A 27317-nucleotide genomic window follows, 5' to 3' on the forward strand; every position below is an offset into this window, starting at 1 on the left:
ACTTGTTAATAAGTACAGGCCACAGACTGGGTTTTATTGCTTTTCTTTTACCTGTAACCTTATGTTTCCAAAGCCTTTTACTTACTTTTATTTGAATCTTTATCTCAAGCTCCATTAAATAAACTTCAATTTTGTTTTACTAGAGCCCTACCCCAGAGCTTTGTGCTAAGGCATGTGTCGAACTGGGTGAAGCCTGTGACCTGGACTACCCTGCTTCCACAGAGGCAGTGGATCGGTGGACATTGCAGGTGTCCAGAAGTCAAGGAAGTGAGCACGCAACTGTAACAAGGTGGGCTGGGTAAATTGCTAGCCTGCAGCAGGAAAGAGTGGGGCTTGCAGTATCCCAGAGTGGATCACCTGTATTGCCTGCAGCTGGTAGCTTTGGGAGAACTTCCCCTGGTGGGCACAGACAAGACGCCCTCACACCATAAGTCGGTGGTAGTAAGTCACCCTGGACACCTTCATTATTCCTGAAAAGTGTCACACTGGCTCCAGCTCCCTGCACAGAATGATTGTGAAAGCACAGACCTGCAGAATTATGGCAGCCTCTCAGCAAATCCAGACTCAGCGACCGTGCACTGGGGGTGGGCTGGGGAGGCACAAAGCACAACAAGTGAGGAGCGACAGGGCAGCCAAGGGGACAGAGAGATTCTAGCCCAATGTCCCAGATGTGACAGAACAAGATAAATTTATTTCCTCAAACTACCAGGAATCTGAAGTGATGTCTTTTCAGAGCAAGAAGGAAAAACTCCCTGCCTTTGGGAGATGGAGAGAGATGGCTCCGTGCTATGGAGGTGCCTGCTCTAAAGCAGGGACAGGCAGCAATGACAAATTGATGCAGATCAAACCCCAAAGACAGGAAAGCCCTGATGTGGGCAAGTCCCCCCCTCCCCTCAGCAACAGAGACTGGAGGGGCCTGGCTCCTATACTTTGGCAACATCTGTCTACCCAGTCAGGCCAAGAACCCCACGGAAATGAGCTTGGGGGGGCGGGGCGGGGAGGGGAGGCACGCAAAGGCTCCCAGCTGTGGGCAGCTTCTCCCCACCCCTGACCCCCCTTGGCTAAGGACCAGACACATCTGTCTATCTTGTTAAACTTGCTTTAATATTTGGACATGAAGACAGGACAGAGCCGATCTGGCTGTGCACAGACAAGACGCCCCAGGGCCAGAGTATGAGCCGCAGGGTTTCCCTTCTCATGGATGTGTGGCTTTTGCCATGATGCAGTTCACTTGGTGACCTCCAGAGGGTGCCAATGGGGTTCAGGTGCAGGGGCAGGCGGATAGGGTGGGACTCTTCAAGCGGCTCAGAGGTTGTTCAGCTCCAGCAGGGTCTGGTCTAGAACTTGGTGAATGCCAACGTTCTCCTCTTTGGCACTGGCCAGATTCTCTGTAAACACAAAGGACATCCAGACACACATCCAGACAGACAGACGCAGATGCCAGCCACATGTGATCAGCCACACGGATGGACAGACAAAAAGACACAAATCACACACAGACAGACACGCATGGAGACAGGCCCACGCATGCACAGGGACAGACCAACCGAGCCACCCGCCCAGACAGACCAAGCCAAGACACACACACGGAGACAGACCACCCATACACAGGGACAGACAGACCGAGCCAGACAGGATCAAACCCAGACACACAGACACAAACGGACATTTCAGTGTCGCTGGGGAACAGCATTTCCACACAGCACCATAACATACCCCAGCTCCAAGCCAAGGCCCTACCAGGGACACGGCCAGATCTCACAGAGCAGCAATAGCTCAGAGGGCAGGTAGGGTGCCTAGACCAATCAGATCCTGGCAGCCTAACTTCACACCCACTGCTTTTGCCTGTGCTCCCTGCAGGGTGCTACTGCACACGGGGCTGTCAGATGGCACAGCCACATTTCCACAGCCATGTGCTTCCAGCAGAGCCAGGTCCATCCCCAGAGAGTCCTGCCCATGGACCGATGAAAGGTGCATAGTACTGACCAGCTGCTCCATGACTCAGCTGGGAGCGGTGATCCATGGAGCAGCAGCAAGGCAACAGCTCAGGAGGAGAGAGGACAGCACAGAGGGAAGAGAGACCAGCACTAATGAAACTGCAGGAGCCAGTTCTTCTAGCCCTCGTGTACAGAACATTCTACAGGGGAACCTGCCCACAGCCAGCGTTTCTGCGCTGTCCCCTACATCACTTCCGCTGGAATGAGACTCGCCACGACACCCTCAGCTGGGAGACACTGGGTCTGGGAGTGGAGTAGCTGGGAGCTCCCCCTTCCAGTGCCTCCGTCCTGCTGCCTACCAGAGCCCTTGCTGGGACAGGTGTTTCCATGAGGTCCACCTGCAGCCAATGCTGCTGCCCTGCTGCCTAGAGCACCTGCTGGGAGAGGCTGGGACTGGAGTAGCTGGGCTCCAGCTCTGTTCCTTACAGTTCCTGGAGCTGGAGAAGCTGGACCTGCAAGAGCAGTATCCAGACAGCCTTTGCCTACAGCAGCTGAGTGGTTTAGGAAGAGTGGTTTCCTGGTAGAGCCAGTGGGGGGCTGGCTGTCCCCTTGCCTTGGGGAGCACTACACTGTAGGGAGGAAGTAGGCAGGGTTCAGGTGGCTCAGCCCATCACATGGGCACTCCCTCCCCAGCCTCAGCAGCTGGCACTGGCTCAGCAGTGCCCCTGTGGGGAAGGTGGGGGCTCTGGGTCATGATGGCAGCCGGCTCCCCTCTGGGCAAAATCAACCAGTTCAGGAGGCAGGAGTCTCCAGCGGCTCAGAGCAGGCTGGTCACTCTCAACTGCAAGGCCAGGGGTGGGGGTCCATGGGCCAAGTACCCAGCAGCAGGGGGAGGGTGGGGACTCCCCAGGCCCAGCTGGCCTGGTGGAACCTATTACCAGGACTCGGGGCTGCAGGGAACGTCCTGGGCAATGGAGGGGGGCGGGCGATGGGGCTGGAACACCCCAGGAGACACAGGCTACATGACATAAGGAGGGCATGGGCTGAGGCTGGCTCAGTTGTTAAGTTCGTTAAGGATGACCCGCAGTTCGTTAGTGAGAATACGGTTTTTCTCCGCCTCCTGCTGGGAGCGTGCTATAGAAAACAGACATCAGCGGCAGCAGAGGGAGAGAGAGAGAGAGAGAGAAAGGAGAGAGTTAGTGCAAAGAGAAAGTCAGGTCAGCACAGAGACGCTATCAGTGTAGCTGAACCCCGGGGGGGCGCATGTCCCGCGGCCCGTCTGCCCAGTGCAGAAAAGAGAAATGAACTCAGGTCTACAGGCAGAAGGGGAGCGGGCTCTGGTCTGGCTAGGGGATGGTGCAGCAAGGAGGCCATTCGAGAAGGGAAGAGGACATGGTTCCAGGAGATGGGGAGATTTGTAGCACAAACTGGGGTGAGTTCTGACCCAGAAACATAATGCTCTTTGAAGGGGAAAGTCAATCAATCTCCAGGAAGGAAAATGCTGCCTCACTCAGCTAAATACCAAGCCAGGAAGCCAGGTCAGGGCTGTGAAATGGTGTGCGCTGGGGCAAGTCCAGGCAACGAAAGAGAGACAGGGTTGGATATAGCTTAGTTCAGGATGGGACCCAGAGCCCGAAAGAAGCCCAAGGACCAGGAGAACTTTCCTCTCAAATGGAGCTAGCTGTGCGCTTGACCCTCTTCCTCCCCCAATGCACAGGCATGACTGAGCTCAAGGACTTCCCACAGGATCTGTCCAGGTTCTTATGCCAGGCCCTTCCCTGCAGGGTCAGAGCGCTTGTGGCTGTCTGTGCTGTAGAGCACACCTGGCGGGAGAACCCCCCATAAAGGGCCATGTACAGGCATGAAAATGAGACACGGCTAGAAAATGAGTGTGAAGGTGAAAAACCAAAGCAGCATGAAGAAAACAAAGGTGAAACCAAGGAGAAAAAATGCTTTATTGAGACCAATGCATTGACCCAGAAGGACAGAAAAGAAAGTAAGTCATGAAACGTGAACTCAAGAGTAACGTGCGAAAGACAGGAAGAATGCAGAGCAGGGACTGGGAAGCAGTAAGGGCTGCCAAGCCTCCCACGTGTTTTCCTTCCACCCCATGGGAGTGACCCTCTCCTCTCCTTCTGCCCTCAGTTTTGGAGAGGCTGCTTCCAGCTGGGGAGAATCCCCTCCAGGGGGGTGTCAATGGGGAGTGGAGCCCAGGCAGATTTGGTCAGAGGATGTGGAGCCCACGCTGTCCCTCCCAATCCCAGCACTAGCTACTCCCTTCTTGTTCCCAGCAGCTGGGCTAAATGCGCCTGCCTCTTGGGACCCAACATAAGTAAAGCTCCCCTTTGCACCAGGGTACGCCCCTCCGTCTCCTCCCCCTGAGGCCTATGGGTCCTGGCCCACAGCTGCCATCTTCCCCGGGCTTGTTAGAACTTGGCAGCCCTTTGACACAAAGCTTGCCCCATGGAGCAGGTGAGGCAGAAGGGAGCCAGACGGCTGGTACCCTTGGGAACCCTGGCTGCTTCTCCTGGGCTGCAGCAAGAGCTTTTCTCTATTTTACCTTTTGCACCAACTGCTCTTAAGAGAGAAATCCAAATCTGCAGCTGTCCCCCCGCCTATGCCCACGGAGCGAGGATCAGTCCAGGCCAGTAGACAGAGACCCAGCATGTGGGGTGAGATGGGACCATGCACCTTCCATCCTTAGACCCCACCCCCAGGCAAGGGGTCAGCCCCCTGAAGGCTCACCCCACTGTGTAGCTGGACACTTCGCTGAAGCTCGGCAGATCAGGCTAGCTGGCCACACGCAGCACCAGAGCAAGGCCTACGCATGGCACATTGCAGATGGGCTGATCCCAGACCAGGGATGTTCCCCAGTCTGGGTTATGGGCTGGTCCCTGCTCAGGGACCCTCCTCTTCTGCAGCTTTCACTGAGCAAACTACAGCCACCCAGCAGCATTGGAGCTTGCAGGGACAAAGAGGGGATGGACAGACAGACAGGTGGTGGGGAGCAGAGACCAAGGGATAGACGGAGGCAGGCAGGCAGGGGCAGCCATGGCGACTGAGGTCACAAGCAGGCAGGGTGGGAGGGGGTGGGCAGGCAGCATGAGTGGAGTGCCATGGTGCTGGCACCGCTCGGGGGCTCAGAGGGAGGTGATGTCGTTAAGTGCATTGTCCAGCTCCTCACTGATTGCTTTATACTTCATCTTCTGAGCATACACTTCGTCTGCAGGCAGGAGGGAATGTGGGGGGCAGCCCGTGGCAGAGAGCAGAGGAGGGCAGTGGGGAGGGGGGAGGGAGAAAGAGAGAGTGAACGTGAGAGAGAGAGAGACCTTGCTGCCATGGGAGGGTGCCAAGTAGGGTTCACACAGATGCATGGGCCTATGATAGGCCAGGCTGGTTCCTCCCACCCCTGCCCTTACCTCATTGCTCTAGGGTTTTGCTTGGCCCCTTCTCACCACCAAGGGACTCTCCTGGCCCGGCCTGAGCTCCCTGGCCACTCTTCGTCCCCTCCCTGGCTATTGTGCTCCTGGCCAGCCCCCTGTCCTGGGACGCTTCCTGGCCCATGCCCATCGCACAGTGATCCTGCCTCCCCGCCCTTCAGACTGAGATTCCCACCCGGGGGCAGCTCGTTCTGTGAGACCCACCCAGGCTCCCTGTCCCTCCCTCCTCTCCAGATCCCAGCACTGAGCCATAGGCCCACAGCTGCAGGTTTTGGCTAAGCAGACCCTGAGGCACGTCCTGGCCCTCCTAGGCTGGCTGTGCTCTGTGGGGAGGGGCAAGGGCAGGCGGGGTCTCTACCTTCTAAGTCGTCAATGGTTTTCTCCAGCTTGGCCACGGATCGCTCAGCAAACTCCGCTCGGGTCTCAGCCTAGCGTCAGGAAACGGGGCGTTAGCTATGCTATCGACTGTCTGACGGAGAACCGGGCAGGAGGTAGCATCTCCTGGGCCAGAACTCTCCCCGGGCAAAGGAGGGCTAGATGCTACCCTGCTTGGCCTCATGGAGGCCCCCTTACTGGAGCTGGAACATGGCGAGCTGCCGAACCCCCTGTTGGACTCACTCCCCCAGCATTTCTGCAGGGCTCGGCTGGCCTGCTTTGTTATATCTGAAGTTGCAGCAGATCTAGCCTACCTGTCAGCTGCTCTGCAGCGACTCCAGCCCTGCAACACGGGGCCCAGGCCATGGCTGGAGGAGCAGCAGCATTCAGAGCCATGTGTCTGTCCAAAGCAGAATCTGCCTTTGTACTGCTAATTTCAGCTCCACTCCAGGAATGACTGTCTCTGCCCCCCCCCAAGCACCCCGGGGCCCCTTAAGTGCATCAGAAACACATAGCTGGGCAGGGGAAGGGCGGTGGGGATTGCTCATGTTTTGGGGCAGGGTGTTGGGGAAGCCAGCCATCTGCACAGTCCGGTAATCCTTCCCAGGCAGATGGTGGTTTTAGCCATTCAGGGGAGGAGGGCAGTAGACTCAGAGAGGGTCAAGGACTACCCCGGGGGTGTGCCAACAGAACAGGTGCCAACTCTCCAATGTGCCGGGGGGTGCTCGACCCCCGGCTCTGCCTCAGGCTCTGCCCCCACTCCACCTCCGCCAATGCCCTACCTCCGCCTCGCCTCTTACCACACCCCGCTCCACTCCCACCTCTTCCCGCCCAGTTCCGCCCCCTCCCTGAGCACGCCACATCCTCACTTCTCCCCCCTCCCCCTAGTGCAGTGAAACAGCTGTTTGCGGCGGGAGGGAAGGGGAGGCGCTGATCCGTGGGGCCTGCCAGTGAGGGGAGAATTGATAGGGGGGCTGCTGGTTGGTGCTCATGACCCACCATTCCCCCCCTGGGTGCTCCAGTCCCAGAGGACCCACGGAGTCGGCGCCTGTGGCCCACAGCCAGTCCCACCCTGACAGGTGGCAGCAAACCTGTGCACCCTGTAGAGGATGGGGCAATTACACAAGGCCCTGCCCTCCTGTCAGGGTTCCTGATTCTGGACATCTCTCACCTCCTTCAGTTTGTCTGTCAGCAGCTTGATCTCCTCCTCGTACTTATCTTCCTTGGTGGAGTACTGTGAAGAAAGACACACCTGAGTAGCTGCCCAGTCCCTGCAGCACCCGCTGGGTCCCTCTCATAGTGACAGGCTGGCAGGCCCACCCCTAGGTACCCCACCATTCCCCAGATCCCACGGCATCTCCCGGGAGAGCAGCACTCTGCTCCGCTCACTTCTCGGGCCCTGCTCCTTGCCAGCCGCAGGGGCCGGGTGCTGCACTCCTCCGATTCCTACCTTATCGGCCTGGGCCTCCAGGGACTTCAAGTTGTTGGCGACAATTTTCAGCTCTTCCTCTAGGTCCCCGCATTTACTATTCCCAACAGGCCAGGGCGCGCGGAAGAAAGAAGGGTGCAGGGTGGGGGGAGGAATGAAGGAAAGGAGAGAGAGAGAAAGCTCAGGAGAGAGAAACAGCAGTTCAGATGGAGAGGAAGCAACAGCCAGCCTGGCCCATGGCCCATGACGTCAGGCAAGCCACCATCCCTGCTGACCTACCCCTGTGGCAGTCACACAGCTCCTAGGAGAGTCCGGCTGAACGGCTGGGATGCAAGAGGCAGGCTCAGACACCCAGACTGTGCCCAGTCAGCGAAGGGGTAGAGTGAATCACCTGCCTGAGCGGGCTTGGCAGGTAACTGGATCTAAAGAAGGGCCAAAAGTCCAGAGCAGAGATGCCAGAGTGAGAGGGCCACCCCCCCATTTGCCTCTGCCAGCTCAGCCCCACCTGGGCCCCTCACAGGGCCACGAGAACTCCTCCTGCAAGCAGCACAATGGGAGTCATCGGGACAGAGACTCTTGCGGTGCTGAGACACAGATGTAGACAGGGAGTGGGAGAGGTCTCGCTCCCCACCAGGGCCTGCCTCGTGCCTGCAGGGCCCCGGCCATGACCAACACTCAGCTCACCCTGTGGCACAAGGAGTGGCCCTGTGACGCAGGCAGCCAGGGAGAGGTGTGGGTCGAACCAGGCAGCAGCCAGACCAAGGGCTGCCCAGCTCGCCTCCAACCCCAGCCCCTCAGTTCATCGAGCCCCATCTGTCTCAGCCCCAGGACTAGGACCAGACCCAAATCTGTGAGGGATGGCGAGGGAAGAAGGAGAGGGCTCAGAGTCATCTCATAGGAACGATGGAAAGGAGACAGCGCGTCCAGAGGGTCAGAGAGGCGGAGAGGGACAGAGAGGAAGCTGCGAGTCTCCCCAGTTCCCTGTCCCAGTACCTCTTCCTCTGAGGCCATCAGGGATTTGAGGGTTTGGTCCATGGTGCGCAGCTCCTCTTCCAGCTGTCTCACTCGGCTGAGGGGGTGAGAGGGGGCATCCCAGGGGGAGCATTCAGCCATGGGAAACCGAGCAAAGAACAAGATCAACCATTCCCAATCCTTGCACCCCCACCCACCTGGCCGGGCCCGGTAGGGACAGGGGACAGCAACGGGTCCGGAACCGGCTGCCATTCAGCCTTATCAGAGACAGAGAGCCAGGGGCCCCCCTAGGATCAGACCACCTGCTCCATCAGCCCCATAGAAACCTCACCACGCTGCGCCTGGATTCTGTGCCTCTAACGGGGTCAGTGTCGCCCCCTGCTGGAGAACCAAGGGAAGGGACTCACCCCAGCCATGGACTCTGGCTGCCCGCTGAGTGCCCTACGCAGCTTAGCTCCCTGAGGGCTGCATCCCAGCTCAGCCTCATCTGGGGAGCAGGGGGAGAATCAGGAAGTAGGGGCCTGAGAAACCCCATCCCCATGCCCTCCCCCAGTTGCCTGGAGGGTAGAGACAGTACTCACCTTTCTGCAACCTCCGCCCTTTCCTCCGAGCGCTCCAGCTCCCCCTCAATGATCACCAGCTTACGGGCAACCTGGCAGGCCCGGCAGAGGAGAGACTGTCAGCCCGGCACAGGCCCCGAAGGGTGGCAGCTGCGGGAACACAGCTTGGCAGCAGCCCACTGCACTGTTGTGGTGGCTGCAGATAGAGGCCTTGGGGTGGGGGGGCGGGTAGCAGGCAGAGGGACTTGCAGGGAGGTGGATGGTGGCCCCCACATGTAGTGGTGCTGGGAGGCAGAGGACATGGCACGTGGGGTGCTGCCCAATGTGGCAGCAGGCAGGGGGTGGGGTGCTCCCCAGAGCCAAGTGGCAGCAGGCAGAGACCCTGGTGGGGGGCACCCTCCCAGGGTGGCAGTGGCAGTTGGCAGAGGAGATGCCCTCCAGAGACAGTTGCAGCAGGTGGGGGAGGGGTGCCCCCCAGAGCCAAGTGGCAGCAGGCAGAAAGCAGAGGGTGGGCAGGGGCCGCAGCAGCAGGACCCACTTGCTCGTGCTCCATTCTCTCGGGACCTCTCCTATGAACGGGGGTGTTGCCAGGAGTTGCCAGCCCCCAGAGGGATGTGCTCCCCCCACCCTATGGCAGTGCTCCAATGCACTAGGCCATCCTTGGTGTGAGCCAGCCGGAGCCGTGGATGCTCCAGGGGGTGACCAGGGACAATGGTCGTTGGGAAGGGCTAGTTCTCACCTCCTCATATTTGCGGTCAGCCTCCTCAGCTATGTGCTTGGCCTCTTTCAGCTGCATCTCCTGGAGCTCCATTTTCTCCTCATCCTTCATGGCCCGGTTCTCGATGACTTTCATGCCTCTGAAGAAAATCCAAACCACAGTGTTACGGCTGAGATCTAGACTGCCCCGAAATTCAGCCACGATCTAGAGCACCCAACTTGCCTTGCAGCAAGCTAGAGCGTCCCAGCTCTGCCCCACGCCAGAGTGCCCCACATCTGCTGCAATCTGGCACATGCTCCCTCTCCTTTTACAGCCCCGCGCACCCTCCCCTCCCAGTGAATTAAACCATTCCCATGTTCCAGATCATCTTCCGGTCTTGGGAATTAGCCTCACACTTATCCCAGTGCCCATCTTGCCACATCCTTCATCCCCTCTCAGATCATTGCCACATGGAGTCAGATACTCCTAGCATTGAGCTAGCAGCCCCCTTCAGCCCCATCCTAGCTCACACTCAGCGCTAATTCTGCACCCTCTGTGTTAGATATCTGTCCTGCCACCCATCACCACAGCATCTGAGCGCCTCCTTCAGAGTCAGTAGTAAGAGCAAAACCAGTAGTGGGCATGGGCCCCTCTGGGACAGTGCAGATGACAAAGCCTAGCCCAAAGCCTGGGAGAGCTGGGAACAGAGCAGTCTCCATCAAGGGGAGTCAGCTGCAGAAAAACCTCCCAGTAGAGATCAGGCAAATTCAGTCTGTCCATCTCCAGGACATCCTTACAGCCTCCTCTCCCACACTAGTGATACTCACCGCCCTGACACCCCATCTGTCCAAACAGCCCCCATGTAGTATACAAAGCCTCCAGCAAAAGATCAAATCATCCAAATGGGCTGGGAGCCCATGGAGGGACAGGAGCAGGGGCCCCCTGTGCAGACAGCCAGCAGTAGCCCTCAGCTGCGAGCCTCTGAGCCAGGTCAACAAGCTCAGGCTCATGGGGCCCCTGCTACACTCTGAAGTTGCAGCTCGGGCTGTAGTGTGGGCTCAAAGCCCAGCCCTACCCTAGGCTTCAGAGCCTGAGCTCCAGCCTGAGCCACGTCGACCAGCCAAAGGAGCTACAGCGACCCAGCCTTGAGTGATGGACACAAGGGTCGTCGGCCCAGACCCTCGGCCAGGAGGAAGGGACAGAGATTCCTAGTGAGCTGGAGGTGAAATAAGGCATTTTTAGACAGCTACTTCCTGGTCCCCGAAACTTAACAAGGAGTCAAACAGGACCCAAGGCTTTGCACAACTCTGGTGAATGGAAGGTGGGGACAAAATCTTTCCAACAGCATCACTTTGGTCTTGTCTGGGGTCTCCAGCTGCAAGCCAACTGCTCTCTATCCAAGAGCCGATCTCTGAGACTTACTGTGAGTGACATCTTAGTCATGGTGGTGGCTGCATCAGTGGTAAGCTAGTAGATAGTTGAGTGTTGTTAGCAACTAAGCCCTGGTGTCTTCCTCGTCTCCCAGTGGAGTCACGTAGACACTGAGGAGAAACCTCATGGAGCAGGTCCTCAAGGAATCAATTCTGAAGCACTTAGAGGAGAGGAAAGTGATCAGGAACAGTCAGCATGGATTCACCAAGGTCAAGTCAAGCCTGACTACTCTAATTGCCTTCTATGACGAAATAACTGGCTCTGTGGATGAGGGGAAAGCAGTGGATGTGTTTTTCCTTGACTTTAGCAAAGCTTTTGACACAGTTTCCCACGGTATTCTTGCCAGCAAGTTAAAGAAGTATGGGCTGGATGAATGGACTATAAGGTGGATAGAAAGCTGGCTAGATTGTCAGGCTCAACGGGCAGTGATCAATGGTTCCATGTCTAGTTGGCAGCCGGTATCAAGTGGAGTGCCCCAAGGGTCGGTCCTCAGGCTGGTTTTGTTCAATATCTTCATTAATGATCTGGAGGATGATGTGGATTGCACCCTCAGCAAGTTTGCAGATAATACTAAACTGGGAGGAGAGGTGGATATGCTGGAGGGTAGGGATAGGATACAGAGGGACCTAGACAAATTAGAGGATTAGGCCAAAAGAAATCTGATGAGGTTCAACAAGGACAAGTGTGGAGTCCTGCACTTAGGACGGAAGAATCCCATGCACCGCTACAGACTAGGGACCAAATGGCTTGGCAGCAGTTCTGCAGAAAAGGAGCTAGGGGTTACAGTGGACGAGAAGCTAGATATGAGTCAACAGTGTGCCCTTGTTGCCAAGAAGGCCAATGGCATTTTGGGATGTATAAGTAGGGGCATTGCCAGCAGATTGAAGGACGTGATCATTCCCCTCTATTCGACATTGGTGAGGCCTCATCTGGAGTAGTGTGTCCAGTTTTGGGGCCCACACTACAAGAAGGATGTGGAAAAACTGGAAAACATCCAGCGGAGGGCAACAAAAATGATTAGGGGACTGAAACACATGACTTATGAGGAGAGACTGAGAGAACTGGGATTGTTTAGTCTGCGGAAGAGAAGAATGAGGGGGGATTTGATAGCTGCTTTCAACTACCTGAAAGGGGGTTCCAAAGAGGATGGATCTAGACTGTTCTCAGTGGTAGCAGATGACAGAACAAGAAGTAATGGTCTTAAGTTGAAGTGGGGGAGATTTAGGTTGGATATTAGGAAAAACTTTTTCTCTAGGAGGGTGGTGAAGCACTGGAATGGGTTACCTAGGTAGGTTGTGGAATCTCCTTCCTTAGAAGTTTTTAAGGTCGGGCTTTGTCAAGTACTAGAGTGCTGGGCAATCGGCTGCTCTGTCATGTACGTGAGTTAGTACCTGTGGTCCACTGCGGTGCGGCAGCATGAGCATGGTGACCTTACCTGCATCCATGGCCCAAGGCAATCTCTAAGCGCCACTAGAGCAGTCTCTGTGTTGTGCACTAGTCTGAACCCAGAATCCAGTGCATCCACAATCACGGCACATGTTGGAGCTTGGTTGGAGCCCATACATCCACAATCACGGCACATGTTGGAGCTTGGTTGGAGCCTGTACATCCACAATCACGGCACATGTTGGAGCCTTGATTATTTTACCATGGAACAGGAGGTTGGAGAGGTCTTCAGGGTTGACTGGTGGCTTCTGGAGGACAAGGCAGACTACTGGGCTTTCCAGGAGACTACCCTGCGCTACACTAGTGCTGTATTCGCACATCTGACCAGTTCCCTGCTCTCAATGCTGGGTTCCCGTAGAATAGAGAGTCCGGCTTTGGTCCTTATTTCCAAGATGCTCAATGTCCTGGGTCCAGCATATTTAAAAGGACCTAAAGCTCCAGGACGAAGCCCTGGTCACCAACTCTGCCCCTTGGCACAATAGGACTCTCCCCATGGAGGCTACAGTGCATCTGGGTATGAGACAGAGCTTTCTGGGACCAGCTGAGACTGTGGAAAGAACTCCCTCAGGGACCTAGTACAGTCACAAACTCCCCACCTTCCAGTCCCAGGGCCAGCGTGCTTCTCCAGCTCTCCTTTGCTGACACAGACATGGGGCAGAATGGACGTGTTCAAAAAACCTAATAGCCCTACCAAAATCAACCACTGCACTGCACACCTGGGTCCTCACCTGGGGAGAGGACAGGCACGTGTGACAGATGTTAGCCACAGGGCTTAACGCGCAGCTGGAAGGTGCCCAGAGACCTAAGCAATCAGCGTGGGGAAAGAAAGAGTTTCAGGGCTGATGAGCCCTGTCTGAGAAAACAAGTATCACCTAGAGCAGGACTGTCACTTGACCCCTGGGGAAGGCCTAAGTCCCCTTTTAATTATGGCCCACAGGCTGGGTATATATTCTGAACTCTAGACACTCCGTCACGAATGGCAGAGCCCACTCAGGGGGCACTAAGAATTTGCATAGAGCACAGGGGAAACTCTGTTATCTGCTCAGCGCCTTACAGCCACAACCAGCATCATCCAGCAGGAACATGCTCCCCTTCAGGGCCATTTCTGGGAGCTATTTCTGTCCTCTGCATCTCCCTTCCCCAGCCAAGTTAGCCATCCGCTTCCTTTCACTACCTTTGTGTGTGTCTCCGCATTACCTCCCTTCTGCCCCCTCCTGAAGGCCAAACGATTAGCAACTGACTAATTAATTAGGACATTGCAAAAGTGTTATCATTAGGCTTTAGAGTCAACACCTTGGTGAGGTTTCCAGCATGCGGGGCACCTCCCAGAATTCCTGTCTCAGTCGCTGTGATACTTGAAGTCTAGAGAGCTAGACACTAGCTTTTGAAAAGCCCCATGAAATCTTAGTGCTGGCACAAGCTGAGCCTGCTCCAGGGGCCACGTGACCCCGCCGAGCAAGAGAGAAGAGGCCTGAGGTGCCCCTGTTTGACAGCAGTAACTGGCACTTTCAACTGTCCAACATACCGCTCATGGCAACCTAGAGCACAGCTGGCCTCAGGCAGGCTGCTGTGGTGCTGCAATCGTGTCTGCCGCCTGATCTCCTGCCCCAAACTGCCCCCATCCAGGGATGCCAAAACAGGGCAGCTAGGGGACCACGCCCCTGCACTTTTAAAAGTGGGAGGGGTATGCACTTCTACTAACATGAGAGACGGGGGAGGAGGCCAAAAGGAGTGGAGAGGAGCAACCGGGGTTTTGGGGGGAAGAGGTGGCATGGGAGCGGGGTCTTGTAGGAAGGGGTGGTACAAAGTCGGGGCCTCAGGGGCGGGGCTCCAGGGGGAAGAGTGCCGTGTGGGCCCTCCATCTTCAGGGCGCTTCCACCACTCCTGCCCCCATCTCTCCCTGACATGGGGCTTAGCATGGGGCCCAGCTACCCATTGCTGTCTGTGACACCAGCAGGACCCCACTTCCATGGGACCGGGGCTTGGAGCAATCCCATAGCAATCCCATGGGGGCAAGAGGCCACATCCAGGCCAACCCGCGCCCTCTCCCCGCAGCTGCCAAGCCACATCCCCCTCCACACTCCTCCCTTCCCACCAACCACACACCTCTCGCTCTCATCAGCTGCTTTCTCAGCCTCCTCCAGCTTCTGCAGCGCAGTGGCCAGGCGCTCCTGGGCTCGGTCCAACTCCTCTTCCACCAGCTGGATACGGCGGTTCAGGGAGGCCACATCAGACTCAGCCTGAGGGAGAAGCAGCACCAGAGTCAGTCCCACCCCAGAGCTGGAAAAGGGCCGAGAGCCACTGAAAGTGCATGAACCCCTCAGCACTGGGACCCTGCACAAAGGCCATAGGAATCACTGCCTGGATCAGCCAGGGGTCCGTCCTGCACAACCGCCGGCCTCTGAGAGTGGCCAGCATCAGATGCTTCAAAGGTTCATGCAAGATGCCCACAGTAGGGAGAGGTGGAATAATCTGCTCCCACACCAAATCTTGTCCTGGTCTCAAATACTTTGAGATTGGCTCAAGCCCCTGAAGCACGAGGTTGAGTATACTTGCCAGAATTTATGGTAGCAGTAACTAGGATAGCCCTAGATATTCTTATCTATATAAGGATCCAATCCTTCTTTGAATTGGGCTAAATTTTGGCCTGAATGTCTTGTGGCATTGAGTTCCACAGGATAATTATGAATTGTGTGACAAAGCATTTCCTTCTGTTACTTTTTAATTTGCCACCTTTAAATTTCTTTCACTGACCCTGGGTTCAGGGACAGTAGAAGTCCCCAATCTACATTCTCTAGACCAGCGGTTCTCAAATTTTTGTAATGGTGACCCCTTTCACACAGCAAGCCTCTGAGTCCAACCCCCCTTATAAATTAAAAACACTTTTTTAATATTTAACATTATTATAAATGATGGAGGCGAGGCAGGGTTTGGGGGTGGATGCTGACAGCTCGTGACCCCCACATAATAACCTCGTGAACCCCTGAGGGGTTACGCCCCCCAGTTTGAGAACCCCTGCTCTAGACCATTGATTGTTTTAGATGCTTTTGTCATGTCCCCCTCTTATTTGTCTCTCTAAGGTAACAATCTTGATCAATTCACTCTCCCCGCACAGGAGCTTTTCCAGGCCCCTGATTATTCTCATCGCCCTTCTCTGAACCCCTCTAATTCTGCAATATCCTTTCTGAGACAGGGTGCCCAGGGGAGGCCAAACCATTGATTTACATAAAGCCATTCAAAATTCTCATCTTACTCTCCATCCTATTCTGTATTCCTAACATCTCATCTGGGTTTTGGACCACACAATCTAGCCAGCGCCTGAGTCCAGTGAATCCTGCACCTCTCCCCAGAGCCCAGCTCAGTCCCAAGGAACCCCCCCCCATGGACCCTGCACTGTCCTCCCAGACATAGGCGCTGACTTCTAGTTTTCCCGGGTGCGGGGGGGGGCACTCTCCATCCCTGCTCTGCCCCAAGGCCCCATCCTCACTTCGCCTCTTCCTGCCCCTGCTCCATCCCGAGGCCCCACCCATCTGCTGCTCACTGCTCTCCGCCCTCCCCCAAGCCTCTCCCCCAGCCATCAAACAGCTGTTTGGCAGCGCTCCTGATTAGCTCATCAGAGGTGCTGCCAAACCGCTGATTGGCGCTGGCGGCACTGAACAGCTGGGGCTGGCGGGTGCTGAGCACCCTCTATTTTTTTCCATGGGTGCTCCAGCCCCAGAACACCCCCTGAGTCAGTGCCTGTGCTCCCAGAATCCAGCCCAGTCCTAAGAAACGGATAGACGGATGGATGGATGGACAGACAGACACATACCCCCACCCCAAGCCAAAGCCCAGTCACTTTGGCGTGCGAGCATGCCAGCCTGGGCAGACAGACTTGTGCGAGCAGGGCCCTCAGGCCCGGCCGACACTGGCTCTGAGCTCAGGGGGCCGCAGTCTCCACACTGCTTGTATAGTGCACGACCTCAGGCCCCACCAGCGCACGACTGTCCCGGGCTCAGAGGCTGGCTCCCTGCTGCAGGGCAGACACAGCCCTGGAGCCCCTCACACTCCCCTGCGAGCCAGAGCCCAGCTCGGTCAGTCCTGGCTGGCCCCCCACCGGCCCGGCGAGGGAGGTGGCACTCTTTCCCGGCAGGGTGGCGCGGGGCAGCGTTTGGGTTTGCAGAGCGGTGAGTAAAGGAGCAGGAATGCCCGGCACAGATTCGCTCCCAAAAAGGAGATTGGAACAACTTGTGGGTTTCCTGTTTACTGAAGCCAGCGAGGCTGCCCGTGCGGGGTCCCCTCCCCCACCCCGGCTGCCAGAGGCCGCACTGGCCAGGCTGGGGAGGGGACCTCGAGGCTGGGGGGCCTACGGATGCCCTTGAGGCCCCGGTCACTCTCTGCCACCTCTGGCCAGAGATTGGCTGGGCTCCTCAGCCGGGGTGGGGGGGGCTGGAGGGGAGCAGAGCTGGGCCAGGCCTGAGCCCTCCCTGATTTACAGTCCCCAGGGGAGGAATCCGGCAAAGCGCCTCCATGGGGCTGGCCCACAGCCAAGGCCAGGCTGCAAGGAGCCCCGAAGGCCACAAACCAGCATGTTCCCAGGCTCCAAGCACCACCCCTTCCCCACAGGCTGGATTCCCTGGGGTGAAGGGAAGGGGGGTAGGCGAGCCAGGGCAGAGGAGACTGGGGTTGGGTGGGGCGGGGAGTGGGATGAGAGCATGGGCAGTGTGGGGGGAAGAGAGGCCAGAGAGAGCTCTTGGCAGGGGGTGTGGGGAGTGCAGGCACACTCCTGCAGCGGGAGCTAGAGCATGGACCGGGAGACAGACCCCTGCCGGCCCCATGTTAGCTCCCCAGCCCCGCACCAGCCTCCCATGCCATATGCCAGCTCCCCAGCCCCATGCTAGCTCCCCCAGCTCCATACCACTCCCCCCTCCCCTCCCTCTCTCCAGCATCTGACCAGCTTTTCTTTCCATTTGGTAACTCTCGCCTTGCTCCTACTCTCAGAAGCCTGAGCTCAGCCCCGGAAATGCCTCCAGTGGGTGCAGCAGCCCCCAAGCGCTGAACTCTGTGGGGAGAGGAGAGCGTGGCTCAGTGCTGAGGCCAGGCAGAGAGCAGGGCCCAGCCCCAGCCTACTCAGCACCCCACAGGGAACAGGCCACCAGGCACCGTGACCCCAGCACTGGCTACTGAGTGCTCTGTCCAGGAGGCTGGGATCTGTGCACCAGGACCCAGAAAGCAGAGCACACAGAACAGGGGTGAGCCTGCAGAGTTAGGGATACCCCTCATGCCATCATGACCCTGCCCTATGTCTCCTTCCCTGGCCTCCCATGTCCGCAGGAACACTCCCACCACCAGGCAGGGGTGCTGGAACTAGGGGTGCTGGGGGAGGCACACCCGGCTTGAAGTGGTTTCCATCAGTACAGGATTACAGTTTGGTCCAATGGCTCACAGCACCCACACTATGCAAAGTGTTCCAGCAGCCCTGCCCTCAGGGATGGACAAACCCTCCAGAGACCTTGCCCCCTCCGCAGCTACAGCCAGACCCAGACCTGCCCTTTGCTGGCTGTAGCTCCACAGTGCCACTTCCTCCCTGGCCAGACACCAAAGCAGCAGGGAAAGGGGGTGGGCTTGGCTTTAGAAGGGGCTTTGGGCAGAAGGCCCCAGGAAGCCCACATTGGGTTGCTCTCCTACCCCAACCCTCTCCCACTGGAGCACTGTGTTGCCAGCTGGGGTCTGGGCTGGGTTCGCTGGCTCCACATCATGCCACAAGGGCTGGGAAGGCTCCCAAAGAACAGTCCCTGCCTGGCACAAGGCACAGCAGTGATGGGACTCCAGTGGGGCCTCCCCAGCACCAGCAGAAGGTGTTAGCCAGGCCACAGAAAGCTACTTGACCCCACAGGGCCTGCAATAATGCACTTGGCCTATGTTGGTTACTGGGACTCAGGGGGTGGGCAGAGCCCCCTTCTCCCGACTGGGGTTCCCTTCCCCTCTGGCCATGCTCACTCCCCGGCAGGCCAGGGTTTCCCTGCAGCATGGTCATAGAGCAGAGGAAGCCAGGAACAGGGCAGGACTTAGCACACACTAGTAGGGAGATCAGAGGAGACAACCTCCCCACCCCCACCTCCACCTGGCCAGGTTCAGCCCTTGGGATGCGCAAGCCAGGACTGGGCCCTTCCACACCGAGGTTCCAGGTCCCTTCCCTCCTGGAGTCAGGGCAGGAAGCCACGCAGCGCAACTGCTCTATTGAGAGTTTCCGCTGGCTCCTGGACCTCAGCCAGGCCCAGCGCTGGAGTGACCTGCCAGGCTCTCTCCTGGAGATCAGGTTTCTGGGCAGGGCAGCCCGGCTTCCCCTGCAGCCAGTGAGCACCAGAGTGAGCAGGACTGGGGCTGCAGGAACAGTAGGAAAGCTCCCTGCAGGGCGCCCTGCCTAGGAAGTTCCTGGCACAGTCTGCTCCACCCAGCCTCAGGTACACGCTCCCAACAACACAGCCAGGAACAGGAGCACTTGGGCCTGCTAGTGCCGCCCCAGGCAAGCAGCCTCTAGCCCAGCCACACCCAGCCAGGGAATGCCCTCCTCTGCCCACACTGAACTTCTCCCAGAGTCAGATCTGATCAGCAAGGCCCAGTCCTGCATGTGAAGTTCCCCGCTGGGACCCCTTCCCAGGGGACTCTGCCCAAGATACCCGTAACCCACCTATAGGGCTCTCTCTCTAACCCACCTATAGGGCTTTCTCCTCTCCTCTCCTCCTCATGCTACTTATGGCAGGAGCAGCTTTCCTGAAGAAGGCCTCTGTGGTATGGCCTGAAGCAGGCCAGACTCCTGATTATCCAGACTTCCTCTGGGAACATGAGCTCCCCATGTGATGCTGTGGCGAAAAAGGCTACGGCAATCCCTGGATGTATAAGCAAGGGCTAGCAAAGGGAGTAGGGAGGTGGCATTAGCGAGACCATTCCTGGATCCCATGGCCAGTTTCAGGGGCCACACTTTGTTGACAAACTGGAAGGGTTCAGAACAAAGTTACAAGGATGATGCAAGGTCAGGAAAGCTAGCCCAACAGCGAGAGACTGAAGAAGCTCAATCTAAGAGAAAGTCACGAGGTGACTTGCTGATGTTCTACAGCTACCTACACGGGGAAGGGCTGTCTGGGAGCACAGGGCTCCTTCACCTAACAGACAAAGGAAGAGGGAGAGCCAGCGGCTGGAAGCTGAAACGAGACACATTCAGACTAGAACTAAGCTGCAGTTTTTAACAGTAAGGGTTTGGTGGGTTCTGGGTTCTCTCTCCCAGACCCACCCCACTGGAACAGATGGGCTGGAGGTGGCAATCACTGGGTGACATTCTCTGGCCTGTGCTATGAAGGGGGTGAAACCGGATGTTCATAATGGCCTCTTTGGGTCCCCACATCTCTGAGTGTCTGAGTCTAACCCCTCTCCTGGCAGGCAGCCCTGCACTCAGTTGTATTTGAATCATAGAATATCAGGGTTGGAAGAGACCTCAGGAGGTCATCTAGTCCAACCCCTTGCTCAAAGCAGAACCAATCCCCAATTTTTGCCCGATCCCTAAATGGCCCCCTCAAGGATTGAACTCACAACCCTGGGTTGAGAAGGCCATACTCAAACCACTGAGCTCTCTCTCCCCAGCAGTGGGGATACCATGGAAAGTATTTGAGGCACCTGTCGCTCTGGCATCCGGGACGGCATTACAAATGGAGCGCCTTTTCCGCACCCCCACCCCCACCATAGCACTTAGCTACTACCCTTACAGGGCAGGGCTAGGGAGAGCGCTTGCAGCCAGTGGAGGCCTGGACACCTGCGTCTCACAGCCTGCTCTGGAAGTGGCCAGGCTTGGCCACACACATATTTCCAGTGATGAGAATCCCAGAGGCAAGGACGCCATGCCGAGAATGGTTGACACCCCTCCTGCAAGTCCCTGCAAGAGAGGGGGCCTCTGAGATCACTGGGGCCTAGGCCAGCTAGTGCTTTTGGATCCTTGGGGGTCTTTCTGAGCAGACCCAGTCCCAAGCTACCCCTTCCCCCATGGCTCATCCCTACAGCTGAGTCTGCAGCACCGAGGGGGCGGTGGAGCCGCAGGCTGCTGGGAGAACCAGCAGTGTCAGCAAGGGCGGCTGATCTGTCCATTGCTGTGAAGCGACAGAGCTGGTCACCAAGCCTAACATCATTCCCGGGGATGAGGCCTAACTGATCTGGGTCAAGCACAGAGCCCTGGATGGGATCATGTGCTGCTGGAGCTGGTCCACTCCCACCCAACTCAGGGCCGGGTCAGGCAGTTACACGAGCATTCTAGGATAGCTTCCCAGGCCAGATCCAGCCCCACAGGTTTTCAGAGCTGCCTGCCTCTTGCCCCCCTTAGGCGGCCCAGCACTGCCCACTGCCTGTCCCCAGCCCCACAGGGCAATGAGCCAGCTCCCAGGGCCTCTCGAATCCCTGCTCGAGTAATTGGCTGTGACTCCGCCGGGGAGCACAATGGGACTGTCCCTTGGGCTGCCCTTAACCCTGGCAGCCAGTCGACACCGAGACCCGGTTGGATCAGCTTGAGTTAATCAGGGCTGCACAGGTGCTGCACAGCAAGGGAGAAGGCAGCTCCTTCAGCTGGACCACTGCTCCTGCACCCACCCCACGTCACTGCCAATCATCCATCCCCCACTCCCACCAGCAATGCCTCTGGCTCTTCCCCTCACCTCCTCTGCCCCAGGGCAAGGGGAAGCCACAGTGAGCCCGGAGGGAGGGGTTGATGGGGGCACAGTTCTGCATCCTGTGTACCATCCCAGCGGGGCCAGGACAGAAGAGCCTGCAGCCTCAGCGTGGAGCAAGAGAGGTTCCCTCCCCGGCAGAGACTCCACTGTACCTCCAGACCCAGAGCATGGCCAGTTCTGGACTTGGGGCTCAGCAACTGACTGAGGTGAGCGCGTGGCTGCAAGGCCCAGGCAGTGAGTCAAATCTGCCAGAATGGGCACCCTGTTTGCCAGGATGGTCAGCTGGGGCAGCCAGCGGTAGGCCTGACGCCACAGTGATGGGGACCCCGGAAGCTCCCAGGGTGCAAGAAGGGCTTCATCCCTACTGGGGGGCACTTTCCCAGCTGGGTCTGACCACTGTCCGAGATGCGGGCGTAGCCATAGCTGGACAGAGAAACTGAGCCACACAGGGCCTGCTAAACCCACAGCCAGGCCACAGCCAGGGCAGGGGGCACATGGGTAGGGATGGGCTTTCCTGGCAGCCAACTGCATCCAGAGTGCCATGAGTCTGGCACTTGGGTCATTCTTGGCTGTTGCCCTGCCCTGGCATCACCACAGGGACAGGCACTGGATATCCACCTACTAGACCACACACCTGTGACCAGCCCATGGGAAATATCCCCCTAACCCCAACTCTGTGTAACCCCCAGGCCTGAATTACAGCACCAGGCCCCATCTCCCACCTACTTCCCAGACCCCTCCCCCCCCAGTCCCAACCTTTCCCTGGCTGCATCCTTGACCCAGTCTGCTCCCTGCCTTCCCCAGCTAAACCCCAGCTGTGTACACCCCGGCCCCGCACTGGGTGCATACCAGACCCCCATCCCAGCTCTCCCTGCTGCAGCTCAGGCCCTACAGCTGGCTGCCCCGGCGGCTGGTTCGTTCTGCCTGGAGTAGGTGAGGAGAGCCCTGGCTGAAGAAGTTGGGAGTAAGTGGATCTGAGCGCCTGGCCGCCCTTTTCTTTTCCTCTTGGTCTGCCCCACCCTCCTGTGAGGGATGAACGGAGAAACCTCCAATGCTGCCTCAGATTCTGGTTGGCTCTGAAACCCTTCAGCCCCCACCCCGGAGCCCTGAGTCAGGTGTGATCCCTGCTGGGGGGCCGTGTTTGCATCGGTACCCAGAGAATTGAATCCACACATGCTGGGGGCTCCTGGGCCCAGTGCACAGCCAGGGTAACCCTTGGCAGCCTGGGTCTGATCACCACAGATACTGCAGTGCCCAGGGCTGGGGTCACCACACAGAGCCAGCTGGGGGGGTATTACTTGGGGGACACAAGGAGAGCAGGGGGACAGGCGGGTGGTGGGATGCTGGGATTGGGCCAGATGGCGTGTGAGTGCAAGGAGAAGCTCCCTGGATGGGGAGTCCAGCATCAGGCAAGAAGGGTGCCCGGTGAGCCCAGCAAGGCTTGGGGTGGGGCTGACTGGGACTGCCAGGCCCTGACACCACAGGGAGTGGAGGGGACGTCAAACCCAGGCTGGCACCCAGGCCCCTGGGGGAGCGGGGCAGGAAGGGCATTGGGAGGAGCTGGCTGGGACCTTCAAGCCCTGGACCCGTCTTACCCGCTCCCTGGCCTGTCTCTCAGCATCCACCTCCCTCTGCAGATGCTCCGCTCGCTCCTCTGCCTCGTCCGCCACCTGCTGCAGGCTCTGGATCTTCTTCTTCACCGCATCAATGGAGGTGCTCCCAGCCATCGTCCACCCCGCAGCCACGCCCAAGGAATGAGGCCTGAGGGTGCTGCTTGGGGACCTGAGGCCTCCCCGACTTGCCTGGGGCAGGGTCTGTGGCCTAGGGCACGGTCTCCAATGCAGCCTGGTTCCAACCCACTGGGTCCTGCTGGCTGTCCCTAGCCAGCTCCGTGCTCAAGCCTGAGCTCGCTGGCTCACTGACTCTGCCGGTGACAGCTTCGCGGCAGCCTCCCCAACGCACTGTGCTTCAGCCCTTTGTGGGACTACCACTCCCGCTCCAGCAGGAAGAGCTCAGGATGCGAACTCTCCCCTCCCTGCCTTCATCCCCTTTCCTGCTCCTCCTCCCCCTATGCTGCATTTCCTCCTCAGGAAACCCAGTGTCAGAGCTTGCACACTTCCCTCCTCTTAAAGAGGCAGCACCAAGCATCCAAGCTGCTTTTCCCACTGCAGCTACAGGGCTCCCCTCCCTCCCCCAGGGAACCAGCCCTCATCCTCCCCACGCCCAGGGAGCGTTGCCTGGGGTGGGCCCACAAGCGCCTGCTCTGGGTGCCTTTGTGTCCCGGGAAGCAGCTTGGCCTGCAGAGCCCAGAGAGGAGTGCCCGAGCAGGGACTTTGCTGTAGGGTTTGCTCTGTCTCTTTCAGGTGGGGCTGAGCAGAGAGGCCCCTTTTTGCATTTGCCACTGCTGTAGCCACAGGCATGGCTACTGGACCCTACTTCTGCTCTCCATGGAGTCAGGGGGCTGGGAAATTGGGAGGGCTCCTTCCTGCCCCCTGGTGGGTCCTGTGCACAGCACTGAGGCCCTGGGGGGTGCAGGAAGGGGAAGCCGGGAAGGGGCGAGAACAAAGTTTCCCATAAACGTATGTCCATGATGTATAAGAGAGGAGCAAAGCCTGAGCAGGGGGGCTGGAATGAAGGCCCAGGAGCAGAAGAAGGAAGACACATCAAGGGAGCTCCTGGAAGAAGCAACACCTCCTTCCCTTCATCCAGGCTGCTATCGCTAGTATCTTTCTGAAAGGTCTCTAGCTCGCCCACAAGTGAGGGGCTGAATGCAGGAGTCACCAAGTGAGATCTCTGGCCTGGAGGGTCCTCCTGGGCCCTATGAAATCATTGCAGGGCCTCCCCATCTGACCAGGGGCTCTGCCCTTAGCCATTAGAGGGGCTGCTGAGACTGCAACCCCATGGGGGTTCTCAGACACTTCGCATTCATTTCTTGCTGGGAGATGTGCACCCTTGGATGATCCTGGCCTGCTGCAATGCATCAAGTCCAAGAGCCAGAGCCAAGGTGCATGGCTGCTCCAAACACCAATGGAAGGGAGGGGTGTCTGGGAGGTTTAAGCCCAATTTGCCCCAGGTTCCAGCACTATTTCAGCATCCCTGCACTGCGTAACGACTGGGGTAGAACCCCGCAACAGGCAGGAACCACGGGGCCTGCGGGTGTGAACCACACGACAGCTTGCTGCATGCAATGACTCCTAGAGCACAGCTGGGCCTTTAGGGTCAGCAGCCAGATATGAACGACTTGAGCTTCTGCCCGTGCTTGGACCGCATCTCCATGGGAAAGGGTCTCCAAGCCCCAGGGTCCTGATACTATCCATCCCATTGCTGGAATCTACAAGCCCCTTGGATAGACCTGCTGATTTCATGTCTGCAGCCTCGGTCTCTACTCTGCACAGGATATAAGAAATTGCACACACAACTCCCCAGTGCTCAGACACATTTGCTATCTTCATCCCTGCTTGTCTTGGAGTGCATCACTGATGCTATCTGGTGTCAGGGGATATGCCCTGGTGTCCCATGCTCTGGGACATGGTCTGATCCGTTACAAGGGGAGCCCTCCTGGAATTACACTCAATCCCTCCTTAATGAACAGAGGCAGACAGCAGGCAGCTCAGCTGCACTTCACGCCTGCATTTAAAGAGCATAGCCAGCATAAGGACTCCTAGGCTCCATATGCAACAGCTGAGCCCAGCCGCTGACCCAAGCCAGCGCTTGAGGGACTCCAGCAGGGCCTATGTCTTCACTGCTGAGAAGTCTGTTTTCCATGCAGGGTAACAGGCAGGTGAGCTGTCCTGGCTGCACTGTACCCCTGCCTGGGACTGAGCTCAGCTCATTTACCTCAGGGTACAACCCAGAGCCTTGGCTCCACTCTGGTTTTACAGCAGGCTCGCTCACGCATTAGTCACCCCGGTCCTCAGCCGTGCAGGCAAGGCCTGTTCAGAGCCCAGCTGCAGGCACAGCAGCCCAGCTGCAGGCATAGCAATTTCACACCGGCGGCAGGACAGGGCAGGGAGTCAGGGCCTGGCTGTCAGGAGTGGGGCAGGTTCAGGGAGACAGTTCTTTGAGCTGCTGCTCTGCTAAGTGGCCTCTGCTCTAGCCACACCCTGGGACGCCAGCCAGCTCCCTCCCACTGGCTCAGGGAATCACCAAATAAGAGCAAAGTCTGGACTAAGAGGTGGGCTGGGGCGGATCCTGTCACAGCCTCACTGGGAACTTTCAGGATCACAGTCCTGGAATCCAGCAGCTTCTTTCTTGGCACTCTCCCTGCATGCCCCAGAGACACACACCAGCCCTGCAACTGCAGCTCCTGGCACAGCCCACTTATGGACACCCAGACCAGCCCCTGCCCCAGGGACTGGGAAATGGAAGAGACTGGAGCAGCAGCTGGGTGCCTCCCACACAGCCAGTTCCACTGCAGGTTATTGGGCTCGCAGTGTTAATTACAGAGCAGGCAGGAATAATTCTCTCCACGGCCAGAATCTCTGGGTGAGGTTCCCTTGCCCATGCTATGCAGGAGGTCATCCTACAAAAATCTATGAATCAGTGCTCCTGCCCTGCACCCACAGCACCTCCTGATCGGAGAGTCTGGCACTGGAGAAGCCAGGCACCACCCCCCCCCCAATGGCCAGCACCCATACACTGAGCTCTGACATGCCCCGCTTTTGGGATTGGAGAAGTCAGCCCCCCCCAGCCAGCACCCCTAAACCAAGCTCTGATGTGCCCCACTGTTGGGATTGCAAGGACCTGTGAATCCCTGAGCCTGCCACACTTGGATTTATGCTGGAAGCTGACACCCCTCAGCGGGGTGTGCAGGACGGGGCTCACATTAACACCCATTAGCACAGACCCAATTATATTAGCATGTCGCAGCCCTATCTGCAAGCAAGCCGCACTCCCGTCTCCAGACAGGCTTGGCAGCTCAGGCTGTGGGCCAGGGGCACGTTTCCGTTGTCCCCAGACAAGCACTAGAGAGGTTTAGTTATTTTAATGTATTTGTCGATATTTCTACAGAGAGCAGCTGCCTCTCTGGCTATTGGGGCCCAGGGAGATGGGAGCAGCCCTGCATGGGTCAGGTGCTCCTGTCTTGCCCTGCTAGACTCACAGGAACAGAGCAGCTTTCCATCTCCGGAGGTGCAGGCTCTGCAGGCTCCAAGGGAGGAGCTGTTCCAGATTCTCAGCCTGGAGGTTTATTCTCCTCCTTTCCCAGGTGCCCTCCAGCTCCTGCTGCACCTGCCCCACCAGCTCCTAGCACCGTCCTGCCCTTGGATTCACTCGCTGGTGATTAGGCAATGAGAGATCCTGGAAACAAGTTCCAGCAGCCATGGAACAGGGTCCTCCCCTGGAATGGGGCTCCCCCAGAACAGAGCTCCTCAGTGGCTCCCAGAGAGAGATCCTGTTCAGGCAGGTTTGGTCCCTGCACTTCATTGTCCAGGGTTCTGGCCAGTCCTGAGCAGTGGGGATCCCAGCCCCTCGCTGGGACACAGGTCCCCAGCCGGGTCGGTCCATCTCTAGCACCCATCACCGCAGGGCCTCCACTCTTCAGCTCACTCCCGGCAAGTTTTCCCCAACATCTCTTTCTGTTTTTCCTTATCTGAATGGGACCCCATTCCTCCTGGTCTCTCCCTCGGGTCCCCGAGCAATTCCCCTCCCTCCTGGAGGGTCACATCTCTCAGATATGTGGAGAGAGGTCGCAGGACTCCCTCTCGCCCTGTTGTCAAACTAGGTAGGTTTGTCCAGCCCCTCTTGAGACTTCCTGTTATTCTTCTCTGAGCGCCCGCCAGCTTGCCAACACTGAGCACAATATTTCAGGGGTCGTCCCAAATCAGAGCCACATAACGAGGGACCCCCCCCCCGGAGCGTGTACTGCACATCACGCTGCAAACTACACTGCGAACTCTACATCCGCCCAGGCCTCTGACATCCCCCAGGGCCATCCCCTTTCCACCGCCACCCATCTGCAGCTCAGTTGGACCCCCAGACATTTGCATTCCGCGTTAGTCCACATCACGGGGCAATCTACATGCAAATTTGCACCACTTCAGTGAAAGCAGTGCTAACCCCTCGGTGGCTGCACTTAGGCTGCATTTACACAGAAAACCCCCCAAAACCCTGCAGTGGGAAATCTCAGAGCCCTGGGCCACAGCCTCTGGCTCACGGGGCTCATGCTACAGCTCGGCCCAGAGTTTGGGTTCTGAAACCCGGTGAGGGGGGTGGCGCTCAAAACCCAGGCTCCAGCCTCAGGGGGAACGGCTACACTGCTATTTCTAGTGCCGTGCCTACAGGCTGAGTCTGTAGATCTGGGTTTGAGATGTGCTGTCGTAGGGCTTTATTTAGTGGAGAC

The 27317-nt window shown here is 57.8% G+C and overlaps 1 protein-coding gene across 11 annotated transcripts in view; it reads right to left on the reverse strand.

Annotated features, from left to right (window-relative positions):
* Positions 1-1083: 1083 nt before the first annotated feature.
* TPM2 (tropomyosin 2) overlaps positions 1084-27317 on the reverse strand; it is a 30571-nt gene continuing 4337 nt past the window's right edge. The window contains exons 1-8 of one of the 11 annotated variants that reach the window (XM_038402510.2): positions 22573-26790; positions 14394-14527; positions 9453-9570; positions 8735-8805; positions 7203-7278; positions 6924-6986; positions 5736-5805; positions 1084-3071 (exon numbers count right to left, since the gene is read on the reverse strand). In XM_038402510.2, the coding sequence (XP_038258438.1) occupies positions 2992-3071; positions 5736-5805; positions 6924-6986; positions 7203-7278; positions 8735-8805; positions 9453-9570; positions 14394-14527; positions 22573-22704 (744 nt within the window). In that variant the 5' untranslated portion in view covers positions 22705-26790 and the 3' untranslated portion in view covers positions 1084-2991. Of the gene's footprint in view, positions 3072-3874; positions 5161-5735; positions 5806-6923; positions 6987-7202; positions 7279-8174; positions 8251-8734; positions 8806-9452; positions 9571-14393; positions 14528-22572; positions 26791-27317 lie in introns of those variants that run through there. The other 10 variants (XM_038402507.2, XM_038402509.2, XM_038402508.2 and 7 more) reach the window with 10 other exon arrangements.

This window comes from Dermochelys coriacea, chromosome 5, assembly GCF_009764565.3.
Source record: "Dermochelys coriacea isolate rDerCor1 chromosome 5, rDerCor1.pri.v4, whole genome shotgun sequence".
NCBI classification, from domain to species: domain Eukaryota; kingdom Metazoa; phylum Chordata; order Testudines; family Dermochelyidae; genus Dermochelys; species Dermochelys coriacea.